Raw genomic sequence first — 27,752 nt, 5'->3', positions numbered from 1 at the left:
ACTATTAATGGATGGGCCAAGCCTAGTGGGTTTAGTTGCAGTGCTGTGTTTTTCTGTTAAGAATAATCCAAGGAGCTGCTTTCCCTCAGCAAGGGTGGAAGGATTTTAGCTTCGTGGTAGAGAAGGACCCTGGTTCAATTCATAGCTGTCAACGTTTTCCTTTCTTTAAGGGAAATTCCCTTATTCCGAATAGGAGTCCTCGCAAGAAAAGGGAAAAGTTGGCAGCTCTGGTTCAATTCCCCATCACATCTCAAGTTGGCTCCGTCTGAAATCCTGGAGAGCTGAATGGACGAGTGGACTGACACAGTAGAAATCCATTTCCAGTGTCCATGAGCTGTGCAATGTCTGGAGAGTGATGCCGGTCACTAGTCTCCCTGCACAAATGAAAAAAGAAACAGCCTTTCCTTTCAAACTTCTTGCAAAAACAGCCAGATCAAATAGGAAGGTGAGCCACTCCTCTCTGAGCCAGAATCCATGCAGCACACCTAGATTTCTTTAATTTGCATGGTAGGGTCTGTTTGATGGAGTTTCATCTCTGGTCGGTGGTTTTTGAGTCCAGGCAGGAAAGTGTTCCTCTCGCAGCCACAGACTAAGCTACACGGACACTGGCGTATTCTGAATGCTCCTCTGTCTTCCTTTGCTTAGGTCTTCGCAGGCCACTGGGATCCTTCAGGTCTGCATAGACAATCTCTTTATTGACAACACCCTGGATGAAAAGAAAAGAGAAAAAGAAAAAAAGAAGGAACATTTTATCATATGTGGTGGGAATGTAAGAAAGTAAAAAACTTCTGGGAAATGATATATAATGAGATGAAAAAGATGTTGAAATATACATTAAAAAAAAAAAAAACCAGAAGCATTTTTACTTGGTATTATAGGTGAGGATATTAAGAGGCAAGATGTCAAATTATTTTTATATGCAACAACAGCGGCAAGAGTATTGTTAGCCCAGAAATGGAAGCAAGAAGAAATTCCGACGAAAGAAGAATGGCAGACAAAATTAACGGACTACACAGAATTGGATAAAATGACAGGAAGGATTCGAAACCTGCAGGACCAGAGATTCACAGAATATTGGAAGAAATATATGAACTATTTGAAGAGCAACTGTAATCAACAAATTACACTAGTAGGACTACAAGAAGTTTTGTAAGGAGAAATGTATGAAACATTGCAAAGCAGAGAAAGAATAGAGATATTAGTTATGAGATTTAAATGTAATAGTGGAAGTAAGAAATGTATATTAAGTGAGTAGATTGGAAAATTTTCAGATGTGATTGATGGAAGTAAAAAAATGGATTAGATATGAAAGTATGTTTAATTATTGTTGAAAATGATATGTTGAAAAACTAATAAAAATTTTATTAAAAAATAAAATAAAATAAAAGTCTGATTTCTTTTCTTCAGAACATTCGAGGCAGGACAACATATGCTGCAGTGCTCTCCAAGAGCAAGATATAATCCTGGGCGAGGCTTCCTAAAAGTTCTGGCTTCTTCTTTTTTAAAAAGGATGGGTTTTTTAGCCCTTAAGATTGTAGATCGTTTAGGAATTGCTAAATGTGGATGTTCTGCAACAGGCCTGTCATTCATGGTATGCTCAGGTGTGGTCTGTTGTTCTGGCCAAGAACGTGGCCAGCCAAATGAGCGAGGTTGGAGGCCAAGACAAGTTCTTTATCCTTTTACAACAGCTGACATCCATTCATCTCCTGTGCAAGACAAGATGGTCAGTCCAAACAACATCTCCAGACCCATGGAAACATCTGGAGAGATTTATTGCATTAAAGACTTTACGTGCATCATAAAATAAAGGCTCTGATTTTAAGATGTTGTTACGCTTCTCCCCCTGAGGCTAGCTGTTGCCATAGCTGTCAACGTTTCCCTTTTTTAAGGGAAATTCCCTTATTCCGAATAGGATTCCTCGCAAGAAAAGGGAAAAGTTGACAGCTATGGCTTTTGTTGTTGTTGTTGTTTATTGTAGTTTTAATTATGTTCATTATGGGGGGGGGGGAGGAATAGAACATATTCTCAAGCCAACCAAAAATAGATGTTTCAAAGTGATAGGACCTGAAAGCCAAACTGGGAGCTGAATAAACTCTCCAGCAATTTGGTTTAGGTTAAGGTTACCAGAAGTCCCTGTTTCCCGGGGACAGTCCCCAGATTTACAAATCAGTCCCCATACAAAATCCATTGAAGTTGAAAAGCGTCCCCGGATTCATTGGGGAAAAATCTGGAACCCTTAGTTTAGGTGTCTCGCCCCTCCTGAAAACTAGCAGAACCAGCATTGTACTCCATAGGAACATGATAGAATAAGTTATTTAAAATCAGAGGGAATAAGAATATGCATATGCTCGGGCTTTTCTTGCAGCAGGATTTCAGAATTCCTGAGCACGCAGCCCCAGTTCAGCTAAGGTCACATCCACAACCATGCCTTTGAAGCACCCTTTCACCACTTAAACACTTCCTCTAAAGAATTCTGGGAACTGTAATATTTTTTTAAGGTGCCAAGGGTTGTTAGACTCTTCACAGTGCTACTATTCTCAGCAGCCATATGTAACAAACTGCAGTTCCAAGGATTCTTTGAGGGAAGCCAAGACTGTTAGAATGGTGAAGGTGTGCTTTAAAGAAGACCTATGGCTGCATTCATATGAAGCTGTTGCTACCGGGAGCTGGAACCCTGTGTTGTGACCCCTGAACTGCTCCAGGGACTCGTGAACGAAGCTTGCAGAGGATAGCCAACAGTATGGATCTCGCTGTCCAGCTGGGACAGAAGAGAGAGAAGAGACATCTAAACAAATGAGACATTCATAAAGTTGCATCAGTTCTCCCCCCGCCCCAAGCAGACAACATAGAATCATAGAATTGTAGAGTTGGAAGGCACCCTGAGGATCATCCAGTCCAACCACTCCAGTGCAGGAATATGCAGCTGTCCCGTACAGGGATTGAACTCGCAACCTTGCATTATCAGCATCACACTCTAACCAACTGAGCTATCCAACATGTCTGTGGAGCCTCCATTATATTATAATAAAAATAAAAATATAATATAATATAATATAATATAATATAATATAATATAGTATAATATAAATTTATTATTTATACCCCGCCCACCTGAAGGCTGCCTTCAGATGTCTTCTAAAAGTCTGGTAGTTGTTTTTCTCTTTGACATCTGGTGGAAGGGCGTTCCACAGGGCGGGTGCCACTACCGAGAAGGCCCTCTGCCTGGTTCCCCATAACCTCACTTCTCACATTGAAGGAACTGCCAGAAGGCCCTTGGCGCTGGACCTCAGTGTCTGGGCAGAACAATGGAGGTGGAGACGCTCCTTCAGGTATACTAGACCGAGGTTGTTTGGGGCTTTAAAGGTCAACACCAACACTTTAAATTGTGCTCGGAAACGTACTGGGAGCCAGTGTAGGTCTTTCAAGAGCGGTGTTATGTGGTCTTGGTGGCAACTCCCAGTCTTCAGACTAGCTGTCGCGTTCTGCGCCTCCATGGACAGCTGTGAGTCCAGAATGACTCCCAGGCTGTGCACCTGGTCTTTCAGGGGCACAGTTATCCCATTCAGGACTAGGGAGTCCTCCACACCTGCTCACCTCCTGTCCCCCCAGAACAGTACTTCTGTCTTGTCAGGATTCAACCTCAATCCATTAGCTGCCATCCATCTTCCAACTGCCTCTAGACACTCACACAGGACATTCACCGCCTTCACTGGTTCTGATTTGAAAGAGAGGTAGAGCTTTCCACTGCTTCTTCAAAACATGCAATGGGCCTTGTGTATAAATCAGTAACTCAGGGGGCTTGCTTATGGGTCTGTGAGAGCTGGAGGCTGCTCAGAGGCCCTGGGGTGGGTGCCATAGGACACCCCACACCCCCCCACACCTGCTCAAGGACACAGTTTCAGCTTAGCCATGCATGTGAGAGAGAGAGAGAGAGAGAGAGAGAGAGAGAGAGAGAGAGAGATATGCTTGGAGTTTTTGCAGCCCACAGGCAAAAAACCCTGGGGAGAAGAAAAGACCTTCTGTTTGCTTTTGGGTACTCTGATGCTTATTCAAATAAACATGGTCTTTCCCCTCCTTCTCATCTTGCAGTTTGCAAATAAACTGACATTACACAAACACGCCAATGTTTTCAGCCCTCTTCCCTCCCGAGGGAACTCATCCTGAAAAAAGCTGTCCCAGTGACTTCCTGGTTCTTTAGGGAAGGGGGAGGAGAGTGCATACCAATATTATTCTTCATACCTGTTTAGGAAGTCTTGTGTTCTCTTGGGTGGGAGCTTCAGGCCTGGGGATGGAAAAAACACACTGAGGAAAAATCATCAGCAAGGGGAATTCTTGATTATATACGGAGACAGACACAAAAGTTGAGCCTATTCCTCAGCTGGTCCATGCTAGCCACGAGGGCTTTGTTCCCCCTTCACTATCAGACGCAACATGTCTCTGAAAAGCCATCGCTGGAAACCACAGGAGAGGAAAGGCCTCAGGTCCTGTTGGTTGGCCACTGTGAGAACAGGATTCTGGACCAGAGGGGCCATGGACCTGACGTAGCAGCGAGGCTCTTCTTATATTCAGGTGTGGTATAGCAGCAGGTGTTTTCCTCCCTGTCCTTTGTGTTATGTACTGAAGTTCTCACCCTGGGCCAGCAGGGGGATACTGTAGATAGTTTTCACTCATGTCCACATATGCAAATAAGGGATCGAAAGTGACGTTCAGTGATTGGATAGTTACAGAAAGTTACGTTGTACTGGAGCGCTATATAAGCAGGCTGACTGAACCCTTCAGTTCAGTCCAGTTCTGTTCTGGCCTGTGAATAAACAAGAGCTGTTTGAAGAATCACTGTGTCGCCTGATATGTTCACCCACAACTTAACACTTTGAACTTCTGCACTTAGCCCAGGTAGGCATATCTGCATAGCAGGAATTCTAACAGCACCATCTCTGCTCTGTCTTTCACATGACGGTGTATGTTTTGACTCCACAGAGTGGGAAGTGACAGAGACAGGATGTTTGCTTTACTGTGTTTCACGAAGTGGGACTATTGTCCTTTGTTCTTTTCCTCTTTGCTGTCTGATGCTAAAGAGAGAGGGAGCCACGTTGCAGTGCTCCGTGTCTGTTTATATGTAAATAAAGTAGATTAGCCAAAACGCTGAGTTGCTGAGGTCTGTTACACATGATGCACAAACTCTGCGGATCCCTAAGTGTGCGGGTGTCGGTTGGCATCAGTTGCTGTGAAGTTCGGGCTGAAGAAAGCTTATGAAGCTCCCGAACAACCGACCAGGAGGGAGAGAACATGCCAATCGGGCACGTGTCTCTGCCAGGGTCCTACTCGAGTGTAGGCTGAACTCCTGACAGGCGCAACTGCCCTCTGCCATCCCCTCCACCCAGCCCACAGCTGCAATGTTGTCTGCCACAGATCTTGCTGCTGCCACCAGGGGGTGGGAATGCCATGTGGAGGAAAAAGGGGCACTGGTGGTTTGCCACGCCTGTCCGAAATGTCAGAGTCCTTTGAGGACCCTCTGTTGCAATATATCTCCACCCCTAGGAGGGCAGGGAGACCTTGCTTCCTAAATTCTGGAACTCAGCTTCTATATCTGCGCACAAGATCCACGTGGGATTCTGTGAAATGAGCATAGCAAAACAAAAAACCAAAAAAAAAAAAAAAACCCAGCTGGGTGGGAGCTGCTGTCTTTCACTTAGTGAAGCCCGTGTCAGAGTTGATCTTTAAATAAACCTCAAACACACTAAACAGCCCGCTAGAATTATAGCCTGGAGTTTTACGCAATGAAAATAATGGAGGCAAATGAGCTGCATTTTATCCATTATTAACGTAGTGGACATGACTCTATTTGATTTCTCCATTTCTGCCTCTTAATAGGCACTTGGGCTAAGATTTATTAAGCCTCAAGGCATTTGCATTTTTCAAAGCACTTTTGAACCTTTTAAAGTGTCTAGTTTGGGGCTAATTAGAAAAATGTGTATGCGAGGGAGAGAGAGAGAGAAAGAGAGAGCGCTCTTAAAATTTGGATTTGTTGCCTGCCATCCCAATCTCTTAGTGGTGCATGATTCCAGGAGTTCCTCAGAATGAGGCACAGCGGAGACTGTGGAGTCTTTATGATATAACATTAATTTACATATACAGTGGAACCTCAGTTTTCCAACATAATCTGTTCCAGAAGACCAGTCGACTTCCGAAACATCCAAAAACCAAGGCACAAAGGGCTGTTGCCAATTTCCATTGAGAAAATGGAAAAACATGTGGGAATATGGTCATTTGTCCATAAGAGCATGGGCAAAAGTTTATTATTGCAAGGTGATTTCATAGCAGAAAGCATTGCTTGGAAGCATGAGCAGCGCGTGGACAGCTCATGCCATCCGATGATTGGTTCACGTAGCATAGCATGATCAACTGTGTGGTCTGGGGTGAGAACAAGAGACTAATGTATTGTATTGTATTGTCTTTTATCTGCTGACTGAGGCAAAGCTCTCTCCTTGAATTTGTATCTTTTCTTCGGCACACAATAAAGGTTGGGGCTGCAGCAGCTTCTAGAGAGAGCTGCGGCCAGATTTCTGCAACCCATCTTGGTGTGAGACTGATTATTTACGGATGGCGAGCAGGTTCTCGTCAAAAACACACAGCTGCAGCCCAGTATACCTGAAGGAGTGTCTCCACCTCCATCGTTCTGCCCGGACACTGAGGTCCAGCACCGAGGGCCTTCTGGTGGTTCCCTCAGTGTGAGAAGCCAAGCTACAGGGAACCAGGCAGAGGGCCTTCTTGGTGGTGGCACCCGCCCTGTGGAAAGCCCTCCCACCAGATGTCAAAGAGAAAAACAACTACCAGACTTTTAGAAGACATCTGAAGGCAGCCCTGTTTAGGGAAGTTTTTAATGTGTGACATTTTAATGTATTTTTAATCTTTGTTGGAAGCTGCCCAGAGTGGCTGGGGAAACCCAGCCAGATGGGCGGGGTACAAATAAATTATTATTATTATTATTATTATTATTATTATTATTATTATTATTATTTGACTTCCAAGGCACATTTGAAAACAGAAGCATTCACTTTCGGGTTTTTGGCGTTCAGCTTCCAAAACGTTCAGCTTCCAAGACGCTCGAAAACCAAGGTTTCACTGTATATACAGGTGAAATTCAAAAAATTAGAATATCATGGAAAAGTTCATTTATTTCAGTAATTCAACTTTAAAGGTGAAACTAATATATGAGATCGACTCATGACATGCAAAGCGAGATATGCTTCTAGTTCTCAGAGGTCCAATCTTGCTCGATTTGCAATCCTTGTTTTGCTGATTTCCGTGAATATTCTGATTTTCTGAGATTGTTAATTTGGGGATTGTTAATCTGAGATTGTTAATTTGGGGTTTTCATCAGCTGTACGCCATGATCATCGCAATGATCATGGCTCAACATATCTCGCTTTGCATGTCATGAGTCTATCTCATATATTAGTTTCACCTTTCAAGTTGAATTACGGAAATAAAGGAAATTTTCCACGATATTCTAATTTTTCGAGTTTCACCTGTATAACCTGGGCTTGCAGTGGAGGGTTTCACAGCATCAACACCCAAAAGGGTATTGCTTTCCCCATAACTGCAGACTTGGCTTCAAACAGAAATCAGCCATTGGTCTCTGACACATAACACAACAGCAAACTGTGTTCTCAAACTCCTGCTTTGTCCTACTAAGAACTGGAGGAGGGGCCCCACCCATTTGGCTTCTGGCACAGAGCCCCCTTTCCTTTGCTCTCTTATTGGCCCATGACTTTTCCTTTTGTTCTCTTAATGGCTCATCACTCAGGCTGGCCTGGCTATTCCAGCAATTGAATCCGTGCTGGATCCAGGAATTAGAACGGTCTTGCATACAGCCTGCTCCCCCTCCCCCTCAAAAAAAACAACAAAAAAACCCTGACACCCACAAACTCATAACAACAAGTTTACCCATCCAATTTGTGATTTTAGAAGCTGCTTTTTGCGGAACCTTGCCACCAATGGATCTTGGCATGTATATATGGGGAGCTACATCTGTGAATCTCTCTCAGTCACTCCACACTTCTGTACTTACAGACAGATGGACACACTTCTGCCACCGTTGACCAAATTGCTGTGACTTAAATACTCATCTCCCCAAACACTAGGAAAAGTTAATGAAACTGCATTTTTAAATATATACAGACCTTGACGTCTCTTGGTTTCTGCCTAGATACATACAAGGGAGAAGAGAAGAGACAGTAAATTGGCTTTCAAACATTGAATGCTAACTAGTTTTACTACATTTATGCCCTTCTGATCTTCCAGGGATCCCGGGGTTAGCAGTTCTGACCTCTCCCTTCTCAGATGCCACGCCATCCTCTCAAGCACCCTGCGAGGTAGGCCAGGCTGAAAAGAGCAGCTGGCTCAAGGTTGCCCAGTGAGGCTCATGGATGAGCAAGGTGTTGGCTCAGGGGGCCTCAAGTCTGGAGGCCAAACTGTTAGGATATTGATGTTCCGTTCCGCCTTAAGAGGAACAGATATGTGGGGTTGTTGTGTGTCACATGCCTGTTTACTTCCAGCACAGTCTGCTGGGAACTTCCGTTGTATATTGCTTTTGCTGTGTTGCTGTTTTGCTTGGACACGAAGGGAAGCAGACATGTTTTTCCTTTGTTCCTGATGCTGAATAAATGCTGTGAATATGCTTACACATGTCTCTGTCTGCCTCTTCCGTTGCAAAGAGTTCTTATCTCTGCTGGCTTGCGTGCTTAAGTCTCTAAAGGTTTCTGAGGCTTGAGTCACAGTTTTGATGTTGTTCTGAGAACCAGAGATCACCCGGCTGCCAGCCAGTTGTCCCGTCTCCCCGGCAGCATCACAACACAAACTGCATGTGGTGTCAGTTGTGTGTTTAAAATAAGAGCTCTCTTTTGGGCTGCTTCTTATTCTTGAGAAAAAGCAGTTGTGGTCTCTGGTTTCTGAACCAGTTTCCTGCTGCAAACGATCCCTTCCTTTCTCCTCCACAATCCCCAAAGGGGTTTTGAGCACTTTCGAAGGCAAAAAGCAGCCATGGAGCGGTTTTCAGAGTTTGGCCACAACCCGGATCTGAGGCAAGTTCTGGATCAGGGCCACACAGTTACGCTTTCCCTTCTCTTCAGAATAAAAGCAACCTGGCTAAGCAGGCTGGTGTTTTGTTTTTAATTCAGAGCAAACACCAGAAACTAAACGCCAGCATAAAACCACTCTGTATGCATCAGTCAAGCACATTTAAACACATGATGAGCGCATCACATGCCAACAGCATCTGCACTATACACTGAAAGCAGTGTCATAGCCCTTCGAATGGACATGGTTTCTCCCAAGGAATCCTGGGAATTGTAGTTTGTTAAAACAATCTGAGAATCAGGGCCAGCCTGCCCATGAGGCTAACTGAAACTGATTCTTTGGATTGGCTAGTTCAACTGGAGGTGGGAGGTTTCCCATGCTGTCACAATTGTCTCTATAGCTTCTTTAATATTGTTTTTAATATCCTGAATTTTCATTTTTTTCTCTCCTCTGCATTAAATCCATTCACATGCAAGATCTGCATTTGTTTTGACAATTGTGCTTTTACCAGATTCACCAGCGGATCTTGGATGTGAATGGATTTAATGCAGAGGAGAGAAAAAATCCAGAAAATCAGTTTCAAATTGACTATACAGTGGTACCTCGCACGACGAATGCCTCGCAAGACGAAAAACATGCAAGACGAAAGAGTTTTCCATTTTTTGAGTCATTCCGCAAGACGAATTTCCCTATGGGCTTGCTTTGCAAGACGAAACGTCTTGCAAGTTCTTGCGAGTTTGTTTCCTTTTTCTTAAAGCTGCTAAGCCGCTAAGCCGTTAATAGCCGCTAAGCCGCTAAGCCGTTAATAGCCGCTAAGCCGCTAAGCTGCTCATAGCCGCTAAGCCGCTAAGCCGCTCATAGCCGTGCTTCTCAAGACGAAAAAACCGCAAGACGAAGAGACTCGCAGAACAGATTAATTTCGTCTTGCGAGGCACCACTGTACATGAGGCAAACTGAAGCAGATGCCTTGGGCTGCAAAATCCCATGGGGTGCCACCCCAAAAGGTCACACAACGGCTTCCGTCAAGATCTCATGGAACTCTCGCAACCTTGCCAGTTTCAGTAGAGAGGAGCCGTGGCACCTTCCCACTTTGCTTCAGGCAGTGAAACCAGTGGTGTAGCAAGGTCAGATGGTACCCGGTGCAGAAAATTTCTTGTCACCCCCCCCCCATTGAAATTATTAAAAGAAGGAAAAAAGAGATACTTACAGGCAGTGGCATAGCTAAGGCTTTTGCTGCCAAGGGCAGTCTCTGAGTTTGTCATAAAACGGGCTGGGCCACCCCTGCTTTACAGCTCTGCGAGGGGACTAGGAGCCGCCAAACAACTCTCAGAACCCATAAGAAACCACATTTCCCAGAATTCTTTTGCAGGGGGACCCTGGTTGTTTAAAGTGGTATGACGCTGCTTCAAATGCATCGTGCAGATGGGGCCCTAGCCTAATCCTGCAAGGTAGGCTAGTCTGAGCACAAGTGACCAGTCTGACATTTGGGTGCCACATTTTTCAGAAATTTGGGGTGCGGTGGAAATATAGGGCCCTCAAAGACTATATGGAAATGATTTATTCTGCTCCGCTGACTTGAGGGAGAGGAGAAGAAGAAAAGTTTGGATTTGATATCCCGCTTTATCACTACCCGAAGGAGTCTCAAAGTGGCTAACATTCTCCTTTCCTTTTTTTTTTTTAAAATAATATTTATTAAAGATTTTCAAATATAACAGAAAAAGAAAAACATCCAAATTTAAAACCTAATTTTCATTGGCATCCTTCCAGGACTTCCCCTCCCCTCCCCCTCTTGTATTCCAATTCTTTCAAATAGATTCAACAAATTCTTACCCCAAATTTTAAAATTATTTATCATTGACCCAATTTAAAAAATATTTTCCCATCCCCTAAAATCGACCTGTTCCCTTCCACGAGTTCCCCTCTTTAATATGCAATACAGATTAAAATAAACAGAAAAATAGAAAAAAGAATAAAATGTAATTTAACACCCTTTGGATTCCAAATTTCCCTCCCCCCTTTCCCGGTTGCGTTCCCAATGTCCGTCAATATCTACTGTCATCCTGGAGCTCCCACATCTAAACCACAGTCCTTCACCAGTCCGCTTTGCCGTCTTTTTATTAGTCTTTGCCGTCTTTTGGTCATCTTTGATTTCACATGTCCAATCTTGGAAGGAGTCTATCTTCCAACTTTGTCCAGTTCTTGTTATTCTTGTTGTTCTTGTTGTTCTCTCTCCTCCTCTTTTTTTTTTCCTGCTCTCCTGCACAAATGTTCTAATTCCAAAAAGCTTCTAATTCCTCTGCAGAGGCTTTGTTATTCAGGAACAAAACATTACGTCAAGTCCCTTCCATTCTTCAATAGATAAATCTATTGTCTCCTTTAGTGTGTAGACCTCTGTAGACAAAATAGTGTTCCATTTCTGCAGTTTCCCAGGAGATAAAAAGTCCTATTCAAATTCGATGCCAACAATACTTGTAGTGTCCCACAGCTCCTCTAGAGGGATTATAGTAACTCAGTTTCCTTCCCGATCACACCCAACAGTCAAAGTAACTTATTATTCCTTGTTTTAAACAATTTATATCCAATTTGTAACAAATGTGACCAGCAAAGTCCTCGTAACAAAGTTCTCTTTTTGTTCTTCCGCTTTGACAGCTCCTTTGGCAGCTGTCAAAACCTCTATTTCTCCTCTCCCGGCGCTCTTACGGATCGCTCCCGGGGTTTCCGGGGGGGGGGTGCCTTTTAATTCACATTCCACTTTTCTCCTCCAGCCCTGTCTTATAATTTTCCATCGCGAAGTTAATAATTTTATCAAAAAAAGGTTGCACTCGATCTTAGTTGTCAAATCCCTTGCTTTAGCTCCTCTACAACAGGGGGGAGGCTGACTTCCTTTTTGCACCTCCCCCGCTCGCTCCGAATTTAAAAAGAATTTTTCCCCTTTTTTATACCAAGTTCCAATTACTCACGGGTTATTCTTTTAAAGTCCAAATTTTCAATGGAAGAAGTCAGCGCTCTCCGTCGAATGGCATGCGGCTTCGCTCGGCAGGGGAAGCGGAGGACTCACAGCACCACCACCACCCCCTGTCACCCGCTCCGCAGCCTTTAAAAAGGCTCCTTCGCGGGTCGGGGGGACGCAAACGGTGCCTGCCGAGTCACCATGCCCATGGGTTTCAGCGCCCATGGTTTTTGAGGGTCCCCGTGTCGCCGGCGCGGTAGAACCCAGCCCCTGCCGAGCAGGCTCCCTCCGGAGCTCGGAGGGAGTCCGCCATTCGGCGATGGCGCCAACCCGGAAGTCCAACATTCTCCTTTCCCTTCCTCCCCCACAACAAACACTCTGTGAGGCGAGTGGGGCTGAGAGACTTCAGAGAAGTGTGACTGGCCCAAGGTCATCCAGCAGCTGCATGTGGAGGAGCGGGGAATCGAACCCGGTTCACCAGATTACAAGACTACCGCTCTTAACCACTACACCACGCTGGCTCTCTGGAGGGGCCAGTTGCATTCAAACATAGGTGTCAAACTCACCTTTCCTCTTCTTTACGTAGATGTAAACTGCCACGAGGAGCAAGGCAGCGAGGAGGAGGACGCTCACCCCGGCAACCACTGGGACAGTGTTGGGAGGTGGCAAATCTAAATGAACATGGTGGTGTAAGACAGAAAGTTAGGACCAGAAATAATTGACATTGAAAACCGAACTTCCTTGTGTGGGATGTGAAACACAAGAGCAGTCAAGTACAACATTACTAGAGTGAACATGTTTACACACGGGGAGGAATGTTTGTCCAGCCAGCAGGTAAACTTCCTGTTTCCTTCTGGGCTGGGACAGACTTCCTCTGCATGTGACTAGAGGTGGGTGTGGCCTCACCTGTGCAGGTAACGACAAAAGCACAGGGCATGGCAGCCACCTCTCTCTTTGACTACATGCATCGAAGAAGCAACATCTGCTTAGCCAAAGATGCTCTTTGAGGACAAAGGGACTGTCTTCTTATGAGATAGTTTCTAGGTATATGTTACTTTTCTAAGCTAAGTCTGCCTTCTGGGATCCTATTGTGAACAGAATGATATGTGAGTAAACCTTTTTATACTTTTATAGAAGACTGTGTTGTGTCGTGTCTTTTATGAGGGAATAAGGGGGAAATACCAGAACAGTTATTATAGAGGCTTTAGCCAATGAAACCAACTAGGACTTGAAATTTTTAAAAAAGAAATTCCATTAGTTTTCCACCACTCACCTGTCACAACCACCTCAGTTCCACCCCCGCGTAGTATGTCTTCTTTTTGATAGTGTGACTTTATCTTTCCACAGTAATAAATACCAGCATCCTCCCAGGTAACATTATGGATGACAATAGTGAAATCTTCGTTGGATTTTTCATTATTTCTTGTTATTCTCTCAAAACTTCCAGCACCTGCATAGATAACCTTCTTTGTGGGACCTTCACCCAGGAACCACCTCACAGGTCCTGGTGGACCTTCCCCAGTCACCCGGCATTCCAGTGTGAGATTATCTCCTATTTGTACTGAGATAACATTCTTTGGCTGGTACACCTGTAACTGCGGCTCCTTCGCAACACCTGAAAAGAAAGACACACAGCAGTCTGTTGTGACAGCTCGTTCCCCAGACAACCTTTTTGACACTTTTGATTTTGTGAGAGCAATTGTTCTTCAGCTGTGGTCAACAACCACTGGTGCTGTGTGGTGGACATTCCCTGGAATGAGACCACGTTGAAAATAACCAAGGGGTGAAAGGAGGGAAAGTAAAGTTACATTATATTAAGATAAATTACAGAACAAAAAGTTGAAAAGACTATTTACAGAAACACTGTAAAATTAATATCTGTTAGAAGGATGTTGGAACAATATTATATGATTTTAGCAGGAAGGATATAAAGGATTTGGGAATAACTGATTGTTAATTGGTGAAAGGAGGAAAAGTAAAGCTACATTATATTAAGACAATTTACAGGACAAAAATTTTAAAAGAGGGAAAGGATTTGCTGAAATAGATAATAGACCTAGAATACAAAATGGAGGTGTGAGGAGGTCAAGGAAATAAGCTAATGAAAGATTGGTAATGAAGAGATCTGATGCATTTTCTTTTTTGCATTTTTGTTTAATGGGTTTTATTTCTCTGGTTTTTTTTCTCTTTTTTATATTGTGGTGTGGTGTTTTGTTTTTGTTTAATGTGGTATGTTTATTTTTTCTTTCTGTAATTGTTGAAACTTTAATAAATATTATTGTCAGGGGCTCAGGAGCAGAAGCACAGGGAAGAGGGGAGATGGAGAGCGAAGGGGAAGAATCTGAGGGCAGCGTAGGAGAAGATGACAGTGGCCCAAGAGATTCCATGAGCCTCTCCAGCGAATCGGAAGATTCACAGAAGGGGGCGCCGGTGGCCAGGGCAAGGGGGGTCCCAAGGGGGACACTCCAGAAGCAAGGGACCAGCGGGGACTCCCAGAGCAGCAGTTGGAGATCAGGACCAGCTTCCCCACCTGAGCATAGTGGGAGGGAAGAGTCCCAGGTATTGGGGGTAGCGTCTCCCCCAGCAGGGAGAGAAGAGGAGTCAGGGCTGACCACGCCTCCATCAGAGAGTCAGGCAACGGAGGGGAGGTCAGGTCCGGCTAGCATCCCGGAAGAGGGAAGCAGTGACAGAAGCAGTGCAACGGTCAGGAGGAAGGTCACTGGGTTGGCGCGAGAGCCAAGTTCAAAAGTACAGGCGCGCAGGGCAGCAGAGAACGAGGATTGGGAACCGGGTCCTAAAGCCCGCCGGAGGCAGGGGGAGGAGTCAGGGGACTCAGCGTCAGAAGAGTCCAGAAAGGGGAATGCCCCAGCGGACAGGAGGACCCAGAGGAGAAGAGAGCAGAGGAAGAAGTGGAGCAGGGCGAGAATCTTAAACTGGTGTCAGGGGGGAGGAGATTCAGACGGAACTTCGGCGGTCTAAGGTTTAAGACGTAGAGCTGCGCGCTACGGCTTTGGAATGGAAACTGAACTTCAATAAAGACTTTTGTATATAACGACGACCTGGCGTTGGTCCTTTGTGAGCTGGGACCTTGGGCAGCTCTGACAATTATTTTTTTTTAAAAAAGAAAATAACCAAGGAAGGAAAAGGCTGGCCAACGTTAAATTCAGGCACTGCTTTCTTCCCCTTGGTGCTGGTGTTCTGAAGACCCGGAATAAGAAGTGCCTTGACCCACAAATGTCTCAGTGATGCAGAGAATCCCAAAAGCTACTAATTCCTCCCACTCAATTTGCTGCAGCAGAAGTGAAAATTTCTGGCTTTTTCCCATGTCTGGAATAGAAATCAATCCAGCAAGTATCCTGCTTTTTTCAGGCTGCAAATTATTACATAACTGATGACATCCTCTTGACATGTAAATAAGTGTTTCCTTTATGCTGAAATGAATGGTGTGGAAATAATAGGTATAATTATTATTACAGTGGTACCTTGGTTCTCAATCCGTTCCAGAAGTCCATTCCAAAACCAAAGCGTTCCAAAACCAAGGCACGCTTTCCCATAGAAAGTAATGCAAAACGGATAAACCCGTTCCAGACTTTTAAAAACAACCCCTAAAACAGCAATTTAACATGAATTTTACTATCTAAAGAGACCATTGATCTACAAAATGAAAGCAATAATCAATGTACTGTACTATAAAATAAATAAGACAGAATTGTAAAGATGAAAATTAAAATTATTATTTTTTCTTACCTGCACTCATGATAGTTATTGCTTGGGTGCGGGGCTTTTATCCATTTCCACAGTCACACAATCAATCAATCAATCAATCAATCGGTAGCTGAACTGGGTTTCACACAGTCACAAATACAAATTAACTGAAAAAAGCCTCAAAAACAAAAGCGCCAAACTTAATTTGTTCCAGAAGTCCGTTTGACTTTCAAAATGTTCGAAAACCAAGGCGCAGCTTCTGATTGGTGCAGGTGCCCCAGAAACAATAGCCGACAACCGCATCAGACATTTGAAATTCAGAACACTTACTTTTGGGGTTTTGAAGTTTGAGAACCAAGGCACCACTGTAATTGTGTTAACTTCGTAACTTGCATAGACATTGGTACCTCGGGTTAAGAACTTAATTTGTTCTAGAGGTCCCCTCTTAACCTGAAACTGTTCTTAACCTGAAGCACCACTTTAGCTAATGGGGCCTCCTGCTGCTGCCACACAATTTCTGTTCTCATCCTGAAGCAAAGTTCTTAACCCGAGGTAATATTTCTGGGTTAGTGGAGTCTGTAACTTGAAGTGTCTGTAACCCGAGGTACCACTGTATGGCATAAATGTTTATGCACATTACATTAAATAGTGGACTGTGAGAGGAAGAACATTGTGTTTGGTGGAAACTGAACTGTGGCAGAACAGAAGCAGCACTGATTGTGACAAAGACTTGTCAGGATTGAAGCTGCCCAGTCCCTGGACAGGCGCATAGGATGCTCTGGGTGTTAAGATATTCCGTTCCACCTTAAAATGAACAAGCATAAGTGTTGTGTGTCATATGCCTGTTTACAGTCCAGCACTGCTTGCTGGGAACTTCCGTTTTGTGTATGGTTTTGGCTTTATGCTGCTTGCTTGGACATGAAAGGGAGAAGTCATGTTTTTCCTTTGTCCTGAATAAACTGCTTGTAAATACGCTTTAAGGGACGCGGGTGGCGCTGTGGGTAAAACCTCAGCGCCTAGGACTTGCTGATCGCATGGTCGGCGGTTTGAATCCCCGCGGTGGGGTGAGCTCCCTTCGTTCGGTCCCAGCTCCTGCCAACCTAGCAGTTCGAAAGCACGTCAAAGTGCAAGTAGATAAATAGGTACCGCTTTATAGCAGGAAGGTAAATGGCGTTTCCGTGTGCTGCTCTAGTGTCGGTTTGCCAGAGCAGCTTCGTCACGCTGGCCACGTGACCCGGAAGTGTCTGCGGACAGCGCTGGCTCCCGGCCTCTAGAGTGAGATGAGCGCACAACCCTAGAGTCTGTCAAGACTGGCCCGTACGGGCAGGGGTACCTTTAAATACGCTTTACATATGCCTCTTTCTGCCCTTCCGTTGCGAAGAGTTATTTACTCTGCTGATTAGAGCGGGCTCCAGCTTCTGAAGAGTTCTGAGGTTGTGGGTCGCTGTTTCATGGTGTGCCAAGGACCAGAGATCGCCCAGCTACTGGCCAGTGGGCTGGAGCCAGCTGGGGGCCTGCAAATTGACCCCATTTCCTTGGAAGCATCTCAACACTAGGAACCTCAGCAGAGGAGCACAAGGGACACAGGACACCAATACGGCTCAAGGGCACAAGGGAGCCTAGTTATGCCTCTGGCCTTCAGCTGTGGAAGCAGAGCGCAGCCATTGTGCCTAACAGCCATTGATAGCCCTCTCCTCCAGGAATTTGTCCACTTTTCTTTTAAAGCCATCTAGGTCATCACCTCCTGGCAAATAGAAGGGGAAGAAATGGAAGCAGTGAGAGATTTTACTTTTTTGGGCTCCATGATCACTGCAGATGGTGACAGCAGCCACAAAATTAAAAGACACCTGCTTCTTGGGAGAAAAGCAATGGCAAACCTAGACAGCATCTTAAAAGGCAGAGACATCACCTTGCCAACAAAGGTCCAACAAAGGCCCTGTGGAACACCCTCCCACCAGATGTCAAAGCGATAAACAACTACCTGACATTCAGAAGACATCTTAAGGCAGCCCTGTTCAGGGAAGTTTTTAACGTGTGATATTTTACTGTATTTTTGGTTTCTATGGAAGCCGCCCAGAGTGGCTGGGGAGGCCCAGCCAGATGGGTGGGGTATAAATAATAAATTATTATTATTATTATTATTAGTATAGTAAAAGCTATGGTTTTCCCAGTATGATGTATGGAAGTGAGAGCTGGACCATGAAGAAGGCTGATCGCCGAAAAATTGATGCTTTTGAATTATGGTGCTGGAGGAGACTCTTGAGAGTCCCATGGACTGCAAGAAGATCAAACCTCTCCATTCTTAAGGAAATCAGCCCTGAGTGCTCGCTGGAAGGACAGATCCTGAAGCTGAGGCTCCAAGACTTTGGCCACCTCATGAGAAGAGAAGACTCCCTGGAAAAGTCCCTGATGTTGGGAAAGATGGAGGGCACAAGGAGAAGGGGACAATGGAGGACGAGATGGTTGGACAGTGTTCTTGAAGCTACCAGCATGAGTTTGACCAAACTGCGGGAGGCAGTGGAAGACAGGAGTGCCTGGCGTGCTCTGGTCCAGGGGGTCACGAAGAGGCGGACACGACTAAACAACTAAACAACAACAGGCCATCACTGCCTCCTACGGGAGAGAATTCCATCCTAAGTGGGGGCTATGACAAAATGTTACAGTGCAAAGTTCTACTTTCCACCCAGTTTTCCAGTCCCTTGCTCCATTCCACAGTTCCAGAGCCCTCCGCATTGTGCTTGGGTGTTAGCATTTTGGCTACACGGGCACCAACATAGCTTGAACATCAGAAATGGAGGAAATGTTTTTTCCCATGGTGGATTATTATTATTTATTGAATTTATATACCACCCTATACCCAGAGGTCTCAGAACAAAATCAAAATATAAAACCACAAAATATATAATCAAAATAAAAACAACAAACTAATAACACACACACACAAAAAGAGCCATATTTTAAAATGGTATATATACAATCAGATCAACCAAAGGCCTGGTTAAAAAGGAATGTATAAAGGTGTATAATGAAGGCGCCAGGCGAACTTCTCTGGGGAAGTTCCACAGATGGGGAGCCACTGCAGAGAAGGCCTTGTTCTCGTGTTGCCACCCTCGGCACCTCTCAAGGAAGAGGCACACAAAGGGGGGGCCTCAGAAGGAGCTTTCCCTGCTGGCTACTAGAATTACCATATTTTTCGCTCTATAATACACACTTTTTCCCTCCTAAAAAGTAAGGGGAAATGTGTGTGCGTCTTATGGAGCGAATGCAAGCTGCATAGCTATCGCTGAAGCCAGAACAGCAAGAGGGATTGCTGCGCAAAGCCTCTTCAACAACATTTTCTGGCTTCAGGGATAGCTGCGCAAAGCCTCTTCAACAACATTTGATTCAGAATATTATTTTTTTCTTGTTTTCCTCCTCTAAAAACTAGGTGCGGCTTATGGTCGGGTGTGTCTTATAGAGCGAAAAATACGGTAAATTTAGCACCATCACTAGCAATTCGGCCACCTGCTTAATGCAAACCAAAGTCTGCAGACCTGTGGATGTGGTAAAAAAAAACCCGCTATAAAAACTAGGAAACTATAATACGATTTACCGTATTTTTTGCTCTATAACTCACTTTTTCCCTCCTAAAAAGTAAGGGGAAATGTGTGTGCCTCTTATGGAGCGAATGCAGGCTGCGCAGCTATCCCAGAAGCCAGAACAGCAAGAGGGATCGCTGTTTTTTTCTTGTTTTCCTCCTCCAAAAATTAGGTGCGTGTTATGGTCTGGTGCGTCTTATAGAGCGAAAAATACAGGAATTGTTTTCTTTTAAAAATAGACTATAGATTCCCCATCCTTTGAAGACCCGTTATCCAGGCTACCAGGCTTACATCTGTTCTTTCCTTCTTGCATCTAACCTTTCTGCTTGGGCAAAGCAGCTTCCAACGAAAACGACAGCAGCTGATGTGTTCATGCTTCCTCTTTTGAAGGTGCACGTGTCTGAGTTTGCGGGTGAAATAAGGAACTAGGCCTTTGTCAGAGTCATGCTGCACCAGGCGTGCAAATTTCTTTGCCTGTAGCACAAGAGTGAGGAATCTTTGGCCCTCCAGATGTTGATGAACTATATCCAGTGCTATTTTCCTAGAAAAAGAGGTCTGGAACTCACTGTGAGTGAGTCCTTTGTTCTCTTATCATGGCAAACGTGCCCACCTGACAGGTGCCGGAAATGAGTTCTGGCAAGTTCCTGCTGAAAAAAGCCCTGACTATAACTTCCACTAGCCTTAGCCAGCAATGCTGTTGCAGGAATTTATGTATAGGTTGGGGGGGGGGTTGCCCCTCCAGCAGATATCATGCACATGCAGCCCACTACCAAAACCAGCACAATCACCTTTGTGACTTTTGTGGTTTATCCCCACAAAACACTTGGTCACAGTTTCTTCCTATCTATTCAAAGAGCCTTTGCTGCTCGATAGCAAATGTATGATTTCAGTGATAAATGTCTCTATGTACTGGCTCACTGGGAGACTTCAGAAATTCATATAGACATGTGAGCTCAGCTCCTCAGCAGCCCCTCTGCCTGAGTGATAATTCCTGGCATCCTGATACCTGAGTGCCAGACAGGTAGCCATTCCAGAAATAACAAACCCAGATGAAGACAAAAGGGTGTGATTAACTTGGTCGGGAAACAGGGAAATGTAAATATCTCTTTTGTTACACTTGATGGGTGTTTGGTGGAGGGCAAGGGGAACCATGGGGCAGGGTCCAGGATGCTCAGATTACTGCCACCAGACCTCCCCTTTCATGATGTAACCGTGATGTATGAGTGATGTAGTTTGGGGGGTGTAACATGGGGATTAGCAGCTAATAACAGTTTGGGGGCTCTTTTGTTGGGGGCTTCTATCTTGTTCTACCTTGTGGCAGGTGGGAGTCCTGTCGCGACAGTCTTCAACAAAGACCAAGCCTACTGGCTGCTGTTTTGCTCTGGTATTCCTGGCTGGTGTCCTTGTTTTTTGTCCAAGGGAGCCCTCAGATTTCTTGGTTAACAATGCCAATGGCCAGAGTTGAGGGAGCTGGAGTTCAGCAACATCTGGAGGGCCACAGGTTGCCCACTCCAGCTGTATCAAGTGGTTAGTGAGGATATAGAACATCTTAGGGAAACATACGTAGGAGCGAAAGCCCAGCACAAACCGTGTGGGCGTCTATTTCAGAAACTCAATCTCGGAGTCCTGTTTCTGCACATAGAACAGTCATCTCTGATGACTGTGCCGTGTCAAGTGGTCGCTTTCATCTGTGGATGAGCCATCAGAGGTCAAGCCCACGCAGACACAACTGAGGCACCGCCACAAATAATCTGAACGGTGTTTTTCAATGGAGCCAGGAGGTCACAAATTCAGCTGGCAGCCATAAACCTGTAGAGTTCATCAGATAGCAAGTTCTCGACAAACATGGACATCCAATCCACATTTTTCCTTTTAAAAACTTTTTCTGGTGCCTTGTACTTTTAATAATTTGTTGGGAGCCGCCCAGAGTGGCCGGAGCAATCCAGTCAGATGGGTAGCATATACCGTATTTTTCCATCTATAAGACGCCCTCGTGTATAAAGGTAAAGGGACCCCTAACCATTAGGTCCAGTCGTGGCCGACTCCGGGAGTTGGGGTGCTCATCTCGCTTTATTGGCCGAGGGAGCCGGCGTACAGCTTCTGGGTCATGTGGCCAGCATGACTAAGCCACTTCTAGCGAACCAGAGCAGCGCACGGAAACGCCGTTTACCTTCCCGCCAGAGTGGTACCTATTTATCTACTTGCACTTTGAGGTGCTTTCGAACTGCTAGGTTGGCAGGAGCAAGGACTGAGCAACCGGAGCTCACCCCGTCACGGGGATTCGAACCGCCGACCTTCTGATCGGCAAGTCCTAGGCTCTGTGGTTTAACCCACAGCGCCACCCGCGTCCCCCTCATGTATGAGACCCCCCCCCCTATTTTGGGAGACTTGATTTTAAGAAAATGAGGGGAGATGGCCCAAAGTTGTTGAGCTTCCCCCCCCCAGCTGTGTGCAGGAAACACTCCCTAGATTGTTTCCCGCATGCATCAGAGGAAGTTTCACTTCTGCCAACTGGCTGGCAGGCAGGCGCGCCGCTTCTCCTCCCCATGCCACTATCCGTGTATTGGACGACCCCCGTTTTTTGACACAATTTTTGAGCCAAAAAACCTTGTCTAATACACAGAAAAATACAGTAAATTATATCATCATCATCAACAACTACAATCAGGTGATAAGTGTTTTCCATCACTTACCTCCATGGCTTGAAAGAGCTTCACCTGTTAAATTTCAGGCTGTAGGGGCCAATAAGAATTTGACAACCCAAGTCCCAGGGAAGACATGGCTTATGGGTCTCCTCTAACTTTCCCATGAGTATCTGGTTGGTCATTGTCAGAACAGGATAAGAAGAGACTGCTGGAGCATCAGGGTAATAATAATAATAATAATAATAATAATAATAATAATAATAATTTATTATTTATACCCTGCCTATCTAGCTGGGTTTCCAACTGGGCTGCTTCCAACAGAACACTAAAATACAATAACCTATTAAACATTAAAAGCTTCCCTAAACAGGGCTGCCTTCAGATGTCTTCTAAAAGTGTGGTAGTTGTTTTTCTCTTTGACATCTGGTGGGAGGGCATTCCACAGGGCGGGTGCCACTACCGAGAAGGCCTTCTGCCTGGTTGCCTGTAACCTTGCTTCTCACAGTGAGGGAACTGCCAGAAGGCCCTTGGCGCTGGACCTCAGTGTCCGGGCAGAACGATGGAGGTGGAGATGTTCCTTTAGGAATACTGGACCGAGGCTGTTTAGGGCTTTAAAGGTCATAAGCCATCAATAGCTCTCTCATCACTGAATACTGGACCAGATGGACCACAAACCTGGTCCAGCAGACTCTTCACATGTTCTTCCTCTGGAGAGCAGCTGACAGTCAGTGTAGACATTACTGGGCTAGATAGACTAGAGGACGTAAGACCAGATGATCTAAGGCAGCTTTCTGGAGTCCTCTTATCTCGAGCTGCTAATCCAGAGGCAAAAGATAAATGGAGAGGCCTTTGCATCTTCATAATGTGGAGTTTAGGACTTCAGTTCTTAATCCTGCCGGAATCGCCACCGAAATTAGTTGCTCTCTGAGAGAAAATAATTGCTTCTTTTATCTACCCATTATCCTGCTGCACACTTATCTTCCGCAAGCACTCCAGCATTCTTTCAGATACTTAAGCCATAAACAATAACAACAACGAATAGATTTAAAGCATAACATAGGAGGATTTGCAGTGATTGAGACACTTAAGGAATCATTCACAGAAGTGTAAGAGAGAGATTCAACTAAGACATGGAGCAGACCCACTGTAATCGGTATAGGCTCAAGTTATTAAAGTCAGGTGACATCAGTGCATCTACTTAGAGTGTGACTTTGATATCACCTGCATTCTTATTATTATTAGAAGATGCTACTAAAATGCTCTACAAAATGTAATAGACAGTTAAGAAGTTATGGTTATTTAAATAATGGGAATTGCTCAGTCCATTGATGTTGTTTGTTTTTTTTTAAATAATTTTTATTAACTGGCCAATCACATCAAATTAAATCACGTCATATAAATTCCGAATTACAAAGCCAAATTTTTAAATTTTGTTGGGGGAACCCATACTTCAAGATCCAAAGGGGAATTCAGATCATCTTCTTATTACTGCGTTAATGTCCAAATCAGTCCCAATCAGTCCAAACAAAGTTCATAATTCTATCCAGTCTTATCTTGGTGTTGCCACATCATATCTTGTTCGTATAATTTCTTTCTCCTTTACGATCTCTTCTGTTAGTCTCCTTAAGCCGATAGCAAGTGTAATAATCCTGTGTGGATTTCCCGTTCCTCCACTAAGTCCAGATGGTTTCCATATATCTCCTTCATAGATAACATCACTTTTTCCATCGTAAATTTTGGCATTTGTCGTTCTTAAGTCCCACCGAGGAGTTGATTCACGATATGTAAACAACTCTATTTCTCTCTTTCTCCTCCCAGACCCAAGAGCTCCCACAATGCCTCACAAAATGGCGAACGGCATTTTTCCTGACTGCGTCACTTCAAAACTCTTAGCTTTCCAGCTTCATCTTGAAACATTGCTTTGGATCGAAAGTTTATCTCCACACAGCCTTAAATCCACAGCTTAAGTCCTTAATTTCTGACTCATTAGGGGAGGGGGATTCTTGTTAAGTCACATAAAAAGGTAGAGGCAGGTTTCCTCCCCCCCCCCCAGTCATTACCGTATCTTGACGTTCTTCTCGTATTTTATTGTTGTCTTGTTATCAGAGATCTCTTCTGTCAGCAGTATTTACTCCCCTTTTCCCTTGATGTATGTGCAATTAATCACGTCCAAATTTGTTCCTTTTAAAGATCATTGCAACCAGCAGCGCGAATCGGTCACGGCGTCGAGGAGTGCCGAAAATCCCACAGGAGGGCTTTGTGCCTAGTGCCCCCACCCCCACAAATTCGGGGGTGGTATAGGGCACAGCAGGCAAGGGCCGTCCCCCCCATAATCCTGGGGGGGTTAAGGAGGCTAATTACCCCCATCATAGCCTCCAAATTACCTCGTGTGGGTCGGAGAGATGTTATTGTCAGCCATCTTCCGATGCGCCACCTAGTGGCCCCCTCAGTCCATTGATGTTAATATATTCAACTAAACAAGCAGGAAGGACTAAAGGAGATTGGACTGAATGGGAGAATAATAATAATAATAATAATAATAATAATAATAATAATAATAATTTATTTTTATTTATACCCCGCCAATCTGGCTGGGTTTCCGCAGCCACTCTGGGTGGCTTCCAACAGAACACTAAAATACAATAACCTATTAAACATTAAAAGCTTCCCTAAACAGGGCTGCTTTCAGATGTCTTCTAAAAGTGTGGTAGTTGTTTTTCTCTTTAACATCTGATGGGAGGGTGTTCCACAGGGCGGGTGCCACTACCGAGAAGGCCCTCTGCCTGGTTCCCTGTAACTTGGCTTCCTGCAGTGAGGGAACCGCCAGAAGGCTCTCGGCACTGGACTTAGGTGTCCAGGTAGAACGATGGAGGTGGAGACGCTCTTTCAGGTATACTGGACCGAAGCCGTTTAGGGCTTTAAAGGTCAGCACCAACACTTTGAATTGTGCTCAGAAACGTACTGGGAGCCAGTGTAGGTCTTTCAAGACTAGTGTTATGTGGTCTCGGCGGCCACTCCCAGTCACCAGTCTAGCTGCCGCATTCTGAATTAGTTGTCGTTTCCAAGTCACCTTCAAAGGTAGCCCCACGTAGAGCGCATTGCAGTAGTCCAAGTGAGAGATAACTAAAGCATGCACTACCCTGGCAAGGCAGTCCGTGGGCAGGTAGGGTCTCAGCCTGCGTACCAGATAGAGCTGGTAAACAGTTGCCCTGGACACAGATTTGACCTGTGCCTCCATGGACAGCTGTGAGTCCAATATGACTCCCAGGCTGCGCACCTGGTCCTTCAGGGACACAGTGACCCCATTCAGGACCAGGGAGTCCTCCACACCTGCCCACCTCCTGTCCCCCAAGAATAGCACTTCTGTCTTGTCAGGACTCAACCTCAATCCGTTAGCCGCCATCCATCCTCCATCCTCCAACCGCCTCAAGACACACAGGACCTTCACCGCCTTTACTGGTTCTGATTTGAAAGAGAGGTTGAATGGTTTTTCATCATGGAATCAGAATTAGAGAGTTGCAAGGGACCCCCAAAAGTCATCTAGTCTAATCCCCTTCAATGCAGAAATCTCAGCTACAGCATCCCTGACCGATGGCCACCCAGCCTCTGCTTAGAAACCTCCAAGGAAAAAGGATTCAACACCTGGTCTCCCAGGTCCTAGTCTGACACTCTAACCACTACACCACACTAAGAAGGTAACACACACGCACTCAAAAAAGCAACCCTATTAGGATGGAGCAGCCTAAGTGGTCACAGCAAGCTGTCTGAAAACCAAGGGGAAAGGAATGGAATGGAGTTTCTCACTAAAGGGCATGTCTGGCTGCCTGTAACTCAGACGGGGAACAGCGTTGCTGGTCTCACTTATTCAGTATAACTTTCCTATGAAGTTCACACTGTGGCCGTGTACTCACCTTCCATTCCTTTTGAAAACTGGCTCATCAGCGCACTGAGAAACAGGCACCCAAGGGGGCCTTTGAAAGCCATCTGAGAGACTGGCTGTTTTGAAAGGACACCTTCACCGCCGGCCACTCGAATGTGGCATGGAAGAGGCTGCTGCTGACAGATCACCAGGCTCCACTTTGGGCAATTCCACTGCCTTGCGGCTTCTGGGTTCAACCCACAAAGTACAAACAGGAAGTCACAGCAGGAAACCGAGTCTCACTGGATTCAGAATGTGGTTCAATCACTGTTTGCTGAGCTACAGCCGCATGGCAGTGGTGGAGAGCAGCCGGCTCACGGACAGTACACTGCAATTAATGTAGACAAAACATCCAGCAGGGTTGGTTTTCCATGGTAGGCAAAGGACATAGGAGTCACTGGGACAATATTCAGAAAGTGTTTTTGAAAACTATCTACAGTTTCCCCCCTGCTGGCCAGTGTTAAGTTGTGGGTGAACATATCAGACGACACAGCGATTCTTCAAACAGCTCTTGTTTATTCACAGGCTAGAACTGAACTGAACTGAAGGGTTCAGCCAGCCTGCTTATATAGAGCTCCACTAGAACACAACAGTAACCATTTTCTGTAACTATCCAATCACTGAACGTCACTTTCAATCCCTTATTTGCATATGTGGACCTGAGTGAAAACTATCTACAGTATCCCCCTGCTGGCCCAGGGTGAGAACTTCAGTACATAACAGTTTTGATTTGGGGATCATTTAATTGAGTTTACCCACTGAAATCTGCTAGAAGATTGAATCTAATGAAGCTTTGGCTTCAAGGCCCCTAATTTTTATTTTTTTTGGGGGGGGGGGAGGCGGTTAATATATTTCAACAATCCCAAAGTTTGAGAGTCACTGGCACATAAATGAGGTGAGTCATGTTAAGTTGGCTGCTCTGCTGTGACCAATGTAATCCCCCCCCCTTTTTAACAGAGGTCAAGACCCTAGAAGAATAACACTGAGTTCACAAAAATACCCCATTGAAGAAAATAACAGTGGTTACTCCGACCTTTCTGGGGTTGCGGCGCTCATCTCGCTTTACAGGCCAAGGGAGCCGGCGTTTGTCCTCAGACAGTTTTTCCGGGTCATGTGGCCAGCATGACTAAGCTGCTTCTGGCGAACTAGAGCAGCACACAGAAACACCGTTTCTGCCTTGGACCCCGCTTCAGCCTCGGACCAGACACAGACCACGCCGCATGGTACTCCCCCGCCCCCGGGACCAGCACAAAAGGTAAACGGTGTTTCCGTGCACTGCTCTGGTTTCGGTATTCTGTTGCGCCAGAAGCGGCTTAGTCATGCTGGCCACATGACCTGGAAAAACACCGTTTACCTTCCTGCCAGAGCGGTACTTATTTATCTACTTGCACTGGTGTGCTTTCAAACTGCTAGGTTGGCAGGAGCTGGGGCCGAGCAATGGGAGCTCACCCTGTCGCAGGGATTCGAACCACCAACCTTCTGATCAGCTGTGGTCTAAACCACTGAGCTTCTTGGGCTACCGATCAGAAGGTTGGTGGTTCGAATCCCCACAATGGGTTGAGCTCCCATCGCTCGACCCCAGCTCCTGCCAACCTAGCAGTTCGAAAGCACACCAGTGCAAGTAGAGAAATAGGTACCACTCTGGTGGGAAGGTGTGGTGGCCTGGGAATCTGATTCAGAGGCTGAACCTGAGGAATCCCAGCCTGCACAGGAGTCCCCACCTCCAGAGCCGGCTGAGCCGGGGCAGGGACTTGAACCTGAAGAGCCCTCACCTGTGCCGGATCCTCAGGAGCAGACACCAGCTGAATCCGCTCTAGCTCCGGAGGTGATCGAGGACCCATTGCCTGCAGGTGTTCCTCTCCCAGCCCTGTCAGGGG

The 27,752-nt window shown here is 45.4% G+C and overlaps 1 protein-coding gene across 1 annotated transcript; it reads right to left on the bottom strand.

Annotated features, from left to right (window-relative positions):
- LOC307218017 (tyrosine-protein phosphatase non-receptor type substrate 1-like) lies at positions 1-26,075 on the bottom strand. The gene is made up of 6 exons (XM_079980176.1): positions 25,868-26,075; positions 13,302-13,643; positions 12,595-12,699; positions 8,184-8,205; positions 4,240-4,282; positions 1-706 (listed from the first exon to the last, which is right to left on the bottom strand). The coding sequence occupies exons 1-6, from the start codon at positions 25,938-25,940 to the stop codon at positions 590-592; spliced, it is 702 nt and encodes a 233-aa protein (XP_079836302.1). The 5' UTR covers positions 25,941-26,075; the 3' UTR covers positions 1-589.
- Between the last annotated feature and the right edge of the window lie 1,677 nt (positions 26,076-27,752).

This window comes from Podarcis cretensis (assembly GCF_951804945.1).
Source record: "Podarcis cretensis genome assembly, chromosome: 6".
Taxonomy (NCBI): domain Eukaryota; kingdom Metazoa; phylum Chordata; class Lepidosauria; order Squamata; family Lacertidae; genus Podarcis; species Podarcis cretensis.
This window is presented reverse-complemented; position numbering and strand designations above follow the sequence as displayed.

Excerpts from the sequence above, each read along its gene's own strand:
- LOC307218017 (XM_079980176.1), bottom strand. The coding sequence starts at position 25,940 with ATGGCTTTCAAAGGCCCCCTTGGGTGCCTGTTTCTCAGTGCGCTGATG. Across the intron at positions 13,644-25,867 it reads GTTTTCAAAAGGAATGGAAG|GTGTTGCGAAGGAGCCGCAG; the intron begins GTGAGTACACGG and ends CTTTCTTTTCAG. Across the intron at positions 707-4,239 it reads ACACAAGACTTCCTAAACAG|GGTGTTGTCAATAAAGAGAT; the intron begins GTATGAAGAATA and ends CTTTTCATCCAG.